Source organism: Lindgomyces ingoldianus (genome assembly GCF_010093535.1).
Source record: "Lindgomyces ingoldianus strain ATCC 200398 unplaced genomic scaffold BDR25scaffold_4, whole genome shotgun sequence".
In the NCBI taxonomy this organism is placed as follows: Eukaryota; Fungi; Ascomycota; class Dothideomycetes; order Pleosporales; family Lindgomycetaceae; genus Lindgomyces; species Lindgomyces ingoldianus.
In genome coordinates, this window is record NW_022985165.1 from 1,594,761 (window position 1) to 1,602,709 (window position 7,949).

The 7,949-nt window shown below is 36.5% G+C and overlaps 1 protein-coding gene across 1 annotated transcript in view; it reads right to left on the reverse strand.

The window, feature by feature from the left end:
- The window catches only part of BDR25DRAFT_278738 (uncharacterized protein), a 4,641-nt gene extending 1,694 nt beyond the window's left edge, over window positions 1-2,947 (reverse strand). The window contains exons 1-7 of the mRNA XM_033687702.1: window positions 2,645-2,947; window positions 2,353-2,590; window positions 2,245-2,301; window positions 1,874-2,188; window positions 1,580-1,823; window positions 1,377-1,521; window positions 1-1,326 (exon numbers count right to left, since the gene is read on the reverse strand). Coding sequence (XP_033552828.1) covers window positions 1-1,326; window positions 1,377-1,521; window positions 1,580-1,823; window positions 1,874-2,188; window positions 2,245-2,301; window positions 2,353-2,590; window positions 2,645-2,811 — 2,492 coding nt within the window. The 5' untranslated portion in view covers window positions 2,812-2,947. The remainder of the gene's footprint in view (window positions 1,327-1,376; window positions 1,522-1,579; window positions 1,824-1,873; window positions 2,189-2,244; window positions 2,302-2,352; window positions 2,591-2,644) is intronic.
- Window positions 2,948-7,949: the final 5,002 nt, after the last annotated feature.

Sequence of the window (7,949 nt, forward strand, 5' to 3'; positions counted from 1 at the left end):
CTGTACGTCGACGCCAGATTCGCCATACTGGTCAGCGTGGAAGGATGCTCCTCCCCGAGCACTACTTTTGTACCCTTCACTGCCTGCACTTGAAACTCTTCAGCTTTGTTCCATTGACCTTGATGCAGCATAAAAAGTGCTGCCTTGTGTTGTAACTTTGCTTCAGCTCGAGCTGCTTTTGTTGATATAGAGCCCTTCTGATCCAAAACAGCGTAGACATGTGGTAAATACATAGCACATATCGTCCATTTCGCTTGCTCTCCGTTGGGGAAAAGTGCGGACAGGTTGCACAACGCTATGCCACCCCACTTTTGGGCCTTCCCTTCTGATATTAGCCACTTCCGCATCACCAATTGAGTCAGCCGGTGCATATTGAGATTATCCTCCACCTCACTCTCCGAGATGAAGGAAAAAGCCTTAAGGACACCGAGTGCTTTTTCTAGCTCTACGGCTGCTTCTTGCCCTCCTAGCTGTTCTTGTTGGTAGTCTTGTTGGTTTTGCCCCTTATCTTGGTGGTATGTAAGCAACAGTTTTGGGATTCCTTGTCGATCAAAAAAGCTCATGAGTGACAGCAGATTGCCCGCATAAGGATACTGCTGATCTATCTGGTTGAAGGAAACAATCCATGTAGCAGTCACCGCATTTGGAACGCTCGAGTCTCTCCCCTCTTCTTCGAACGGCTGGCTCAGAAGCTCCACGAGGCTGTGGTCGCCATGATCAAGAAGCTTAATATATTTAGGAACCGTCATTGAATTTTCTTGGATAAAGGCCGCAGCCTGAACTAATGCAAGGGGCAGATAATCCAGACGATCCGCAAGGAGTGATGTCTGCTTGGTATCGAGTCCGTTGTCTTCGAGCCTCTTGCTGATTAGTTGGATGGACTCCTCTTCGTTCATCGGCCCGACATTGATCATGCTGCGGCCTCCCGTGAGCTTGGAACCAGTCTGCTTGTTTCGTGTTGTTACTAGGATAGCTCCATGTGGGCATCTGGGAATGAGGTGCCCCAGTTTGCCTTGGACAGCAGATCCATCCTGGCCTTCTGCCCCTCTTGCTGTAACCTCGCCAGAGCTAAAGAAAACCTCACTGTCGTCCGCATTATCAATGATCATAAGCCACGGCCGTTGATCCTTTCTCTCAAGCCATTCTTTGACGAGTCTTACAACGTCAGCCTTAGGATCCTTGTGGCCCGGGATTTGATAGCTCTCTGCGATCTGGAAAATCGCTTGGTGGTATCGTTCTGCGTTGCTCGCGTGCACCCAGAATATCGACACCTCCGGACATTCTTCCTTCAACCAGTACGCGTAACCTAAGGCAATCTGGGTTTTTCTGATATACATTAGTTGAAATTTCTGCATTACTACTAAGGGGAAGCGTACCCTATACCGCCTAGCCCGAAGAGTGCGGCTCGCGCTTGAGACGTGGATTGCTTTTGCTGGAGGCTGGGGCGAAAAGCGTTCTCTACCTTCTTAAGGATATCTGAACGACCGACAAACCCCGGGTTACTCATATATGGCACAAGGACTATTATATGTAGTTTTAGCAATACGCAATTTTGCTTACTAAGGTTCACACTACATACACAATCTGTCCTGTTGTACCTGCTGTAGTGCTTGCGCATGTCCCTGACGTTCTTGTATTGACGGCGCGACAGGCAGGTTGGTATTGCCTACCGCCATTACTTCTTTTACCCATCGACGAAGCTCTCCAGCAACAGCAACAAAGCCTGGGTCGTCCTCGTCCGCGAATTTGGTCATGTCCATATGGTTGCTCCGTATCCCTATCGGAATGTAGCCCGGTAGAATAGCTGAATGAGAGGGGACGACCTTGTAGCGAATATTTAGTATAGATAAAACCATAATAAGACTTTACGTACAGTACCAATGCCAACTAAAGGCAGTTCTTCATAGAAGCAAGTAATTTCGATTGGTGGAAGCCGCTCTAAGTTTCGTGACCTGACCATAGTGTGGAACCCATCTTGAACCCGCGCTAGAACCTCTGAGTCGCTCTTAAGGACTTCTAGAATATTAGGGTTGGTTTGCTTAAGCACTCCAATTGTTTTTGCCAGTCTCTCAGCCCACTGTGCAAGGCCAGAGCCATGATGTGGAGTCCCGAGGAACACAATGCCACGAGTGTAGTTAAGGATGTTTCGAAGATGTTTCTCTGGCCGCTGCTGCGCTAATGACAGGGCCTGTCTCACTTGTGAGCTGAAGAAGATCGTCTAAGTCAATTTGCTTAACGTCTTACATCCTCACAAACTAGACCACCAAGACTATGGCAGACAAATATAATAGGGCGTTCGTTCTACTACACTTAGTTCTATTATTCAAGTAGCAAGGTCTACTCAGACCTCACCGTATCATCATTCTCCCTGTACGTTGCGACGGAAGTCAGAAGATTCATCGCGTGGTTCCCGATCCTACTCTTCGACACCACACCTTTCCAGTCTACTACGTATGCATCGTATCCAAATGTGAGAACGCGAGCGTTAGGGACTTTGGACGGTAGTAAGGACTGAGGCCACGGAGCGGGGGCATTTTTCGCTGTCCATGTCTTCTCACGGTCGCCAGTAAGGCCATGGACGAACACGATACTAGTTGGATACCATATTAGCACGGTTAGGGCGTTCGAAGAGAGGTCGCCTTACTCGACGACGCTGTTTTCTGCAGTATGGAGTGAGCTAATACCTGCAGGGAACGTCTTTCTTAATGAGGATGTTGTCGTGGAAGTGTTCGCGGAAGGGTTCGTTGTCGTGCTCGCGATAGTCTCGTTACTAGTAGGCTTCTTCGACCAGTTCGGGAACCATCGCGACATTGTGACTGCGTACTAGCAGGGAGGGCTCCGACCCACACTAGGTGAGGGACTTGTACAATACAGCCGACCCCGAGCACGCTTTTGCGAGGCCAGCCAAGCCATTAGCGGGTCCAGGCCAGCTGAATGCACACGCCAGAGTTGAGTCGGACTGCGCCGGGGGTGGGGATCGGCCCATGTGCTGCGCCCTGGCTCCCCACAGATAGGCTCAGCTCTTGATCAATCTGAGTAAATTACACAGTGCTGATTACATGAGACGGCCCGGATCGTATCGCGCTAGCCTGGAATAATAATTACGGGTTAGAAGGGGGTCGATTTGTCAGCGAGATCATACGCGATATTAAGCGAGAACACCAAACCTCGGTGATAATTTCTGGTATCCTCTAGGTCTTGGCATCCCCAGAGGGCAGCTTTTTATTTTATTTTATATATACTTTTTATCTAACAAAGTACTGCGGTTTACTGCACTTTGCTGCCGTATACTTCAATTTGCTGCAGTTTACTGCAATTTGCTACAGTTTACGGCAAACTACCGCAGTTTACGGCAAACTACTACAGTTCACTGTAATTTACTGTAGTTTACTGTCACAGTATCCTCCCCGGATCCCAGACATAACCGTATCGGACGCGTACTGGAGTATTATTAGTGCACGTCCGACACAAACACAACACGACACAGACATAAACTTAAGCACAAACCGCCTTAACACTAACTAAACCTAGAACAGGCTTAATTTATACCTAAAGCGCTTAGACTTCTAAGCTAAGTATTTAATTACTAATTTCCTTTTAAACCTTCCTGTTTCTCACACAACGTCTTGTACCTACTATAATACCTCACGTAGTAATTAAACTAGACCTCCGCGAAGCTCTATAACCTTACTTGTGCATAATTATAACATTATGTTGTGTTAAAACCCTAGCTAAGAATAGCCTCTAAATCTAATCTAATAAGCTTAGTACTTGCATAACTTTAAGCTATTAGAGTAAGCTAAGAAGCCTTCTAAGAAGCGCTTGCTTTATAAGAAAGCTGCTATGTTGCAAGCTTTAAAGCTTTTTAAAAGGACTTTAAAGAACAGCTTTGCGCTATTAAGCACCTTAAAGCCTACCTAGAAGTCTAGAGATAGCTTAACTCCCTCCTGCCTAACGCTGCCTACAACCTGTAACCCCTCTAACCTGGTAATAAAATCTAACTAACTCCCTAATCCCCTGCTGTTTAACAGAAAACAGAAAGACCTACCTTCCTTCTTACACAAGCTCTAATACAAACTTAAAGAAAACATAGACTAATTCCCCTCTAAACACTCTTAGTTACTATATACTTACTCTTAACTTAACTGTAATGTAACAGCCTTAATTAACTTACTAATAAATAAAGATATTATTAACTTAGACTAATTTATAGCATTCTTGTAAGCAACTTATAAAAACCTAAATAAAAAGTTAATAGCCCTAAGTTGCCTAAACACCTTATAATAAGAAAAAAAAAGCTTTACTTTACACTTTACTAAGTTTTACTAACTTACATTTAATATAGGCCTAAATAAGATAGGTCTAATTATAGCCTTATATAACTCCCTCTTAACTAAACTGCAACGCGCTATAGTAGGAGAACCCCTTCTAAACAACCTTAATGCGTATGCAAACCTAATTGCTACCTATAATAATAACATAAGGTTCCTCCCTGTACAAGCCCTAATACGCCCCTAAACTAGCACAGTTATAAATAAGAACTCTAACATAATAAAAATTAATTTAAATTATGCTTTAGTTAGTTCTAGAAAGTGTAAAGATTATAAAAAAAAAGTTAATATTTTAAGTGTAGTAAGCATAGTTATATTTTTTAAAACTGCTTTATTCCCCTTTCTTAAGTCTATATAAGTAGCGCTGCTAGTACTTATTAAAGATTTTTACTATTTTAATTTTATTTCTATAAGGGCTCTAACTTGTATTTAAGCTCTAATCCTTTTTGCTACTCTTAACATAGCCGCAGCTATAGCAGTAGGAGCCTGCAAAAAGGCTTGTCCTAGGGCTAAGTTGCCTTCTAAGACTAATTTAACACTAGATCTTTACTAACTTATAGGCTAAGTCCCCTACTAATAACTAAAAGTACTAAGTTAATATTTTTATATATTTATAATAAAAAACTATATTAGCCTTAATATAGGCTCTTATTAACTTAAAAGTAAATAGCATAGGTTACATTAATAAAAAACTAGCGTGTAAACTAAATCTTTAATTAACACTACTTACTTAAATAATTTACTTAACTAGATTTAATAAAAAATAACTTAAAAAAAGTTCTATCTTTTATACTATAACTATTATAATTACCTACTAACACTATAAAGAGTAGATTAAACTCTATGTAACAAACATAAGATGTTATAACCTAATTCTAGAACAACTATAGCTGTATTAGCACAAGGTTGCCTTTAATTACTAAGAGTAAGTTCTAAACTTTAACTTTTTCTAATGCTAAAATGTATGCTTACGCTTACATCTAAATAACACTTAAATAGCACTTAATACAGAAGGTCTTTAGACCTACTTTTTAATAACTTAAAGAAAAACTACTTAAGTAAGGCTAATAAGCTAAGCCTTTTACTAAGATAGGCTATATAAAATAATTTAATAACTACTTAAACCTAAAGAAAAAAAAGCCTTTAAGGAACTTTTACTTACTTAATTTAGACATAAACTAGGACTTAAACAGCAGATAGACATCTGCTATATAAGACCTATCCTATTTATAACCCTAGCTTAATAACTAGATTATAAAATCTATGCAGTTATAATTTCTAATATAGACTAAGCTTTAGCTCTTTAAAAACATACTAACTTAAAAATAATAGTCTCTTAAGACTACTATAACTTATTACATGTTTTTTTTTAAAATAAGTTTAATAAACTTTTAATATAATGTCTATATAATTACTAAATAACTTTTAAGCCTAGTAAATAACCTAGTTATAGGCTACTATATAAGATGTTGCTAAATAAATTAAAAGTGCTTTAAAAATACTTTAATAAAAACTTAAAAAAAAAGTTTATTTAAGCTAGCTTTTTACTAGTAGTGTTACTTATACTATTTATAAAGAAACTTAGGGGTAGGCTTTAATTCTATATTAACTACTAAAGACTAAACACTATTACTATTAAAAACTAATACTTAATTTTTTTTTTATAAGAAACTCTAAGCTAACTAAGTAAAGTAAAGTATTTTATAAAGTTAGATATTATTACTGCTTTTAATAAGCTAAGAATAGTAAAAAGTAATAAGTAGCTAACAGCATTTTAGACCTAATATAGACTATTTAAGTACCTAGTAATGCCCTTTAGCTTAGCTAACACGCCTAGTACTTTTTAATATTTTGTAAATAACTTACTCTAACTCTACCTAGACGTGTTTTGCACTATGTATATTAATAATATTTTAATTTATAGTAATAGCCTTTTAGAGTATAAACAGCATGTACGCCTAGTGCTAAAAGCTATAGAAGAAGCAGGTCTGCAACTTAATGTAGATAAATGTAAGTTCTACTAATTAAAAGTTATATATTTAGGATATGTAATCTTTATAGATAGCATCTAAATAGACCTTATTAAAGTTTAGACTATGCTAGATTAGCAATACCTAAAAGACATAAAGGATGTTTAAGCCTTTATAGAATTTACTAACTTTTACTAATAATTTATTAACAACTTCTTACAGCTAGTAAGCTTTATAATTACACTTACTAAAAAAAAGGTTTAATTTAACTTTAACTTAAATTACTAATAGTTTTTTAACTAGCTAAAAAAAGCCTTTACTAAAGCTTTAATACTCTACTACTTTAACTTTAAACTACTAATACTTGTAGAAGCTAATGCCTTAGACTATGTAGTAGCAGAAGTTCTCTTCTAGACTAAGCTAGACAGGACTATTAGGCCTATTACATACTTTTTAAAAAGAATAAGTCCTGCAGAAGGTAATTATAAGATCTATAATAAAGAATTACTTACTATAGTATACTGCTTTAAATAATAGCAACCTAAACTAAAAGGTGCAGTGCATCTAATATAGGTCCTATCTAACTACAAGAACTTATAGTACTTTGCAACTATAAAATAACTTAGCTACTAATAAGCCTATTAGTTTAAATACCTATTTTATTTTAATTTTAAAATTACTTATTATTCTAGTTAAAATAAAGAGAAACTAGATGCTTTTATAAGGCAATTCTAAAACATCTTTGCTTAGAAAGAAGTGTAAAAGGCTTAACACTAAACTCTGCTTTAACTTAAGCTATTTTTAGACTTTAACCTAAATAAAATAAATTAAATAATTAATTAAATTATTACTAATAAGTATTTAAATAATAAATTTATCTAAGAAACTTTAGACCTGCTCTAAAACAGCGCTAGTTAGTTAAAGAAGGTAACACTAGCTAACTATAAAAACTAAAATAGTAAGCTATATTACTATAACTAACTTATAATTTCTAATTCTAATAAACTAAGAATTAAACTACTTTAAATTATACATAACTTACTTGTTAAAGGACACCTAGGCAGAGGAAAGACTCTTAACCTACTACAGAGAGAGTACTACTAGCCCTACATGTTCTATACTGTACGCTAATACGTATTATGTTGCTATACTTGCTATAAAGTAAAGGCCTTTTAAAAAAGGTATAATAGCCTACTTAAACTACTTTTAATCTTTAAATAAGCTTAAAAAGATATATTAATTAATTTTATTATAAACTTACTTTTATCTAAAGAGTACATAAATATTATAGTAGTTATTAATTACTTAACTAAGTATTAACACTTAATACTATGTTCCTTTATAACTGCCTCTAATATAGCCTAGTTATTCTACTAATATGTATAAGTTTACTATAGCCTGCCTAACATAATTATATTAGACAGAGGTACACAGTTTGTCTTAGCCTTCTAGGACAAACTCTGTAAATAGCTCTAAATTATTCTTTATCTATTTACAGCTTTTTACCTAAAGACTAATAGCTAGACTAAGAACATAAACACTATAATAGAATAAGTCTTATAAGTGTACATAAACTACTAGTAGAATAACTAGGTAAAATAGTTAGCTATAGCATAGTTTAAAGCTAATAATATAACATCTAAATTAA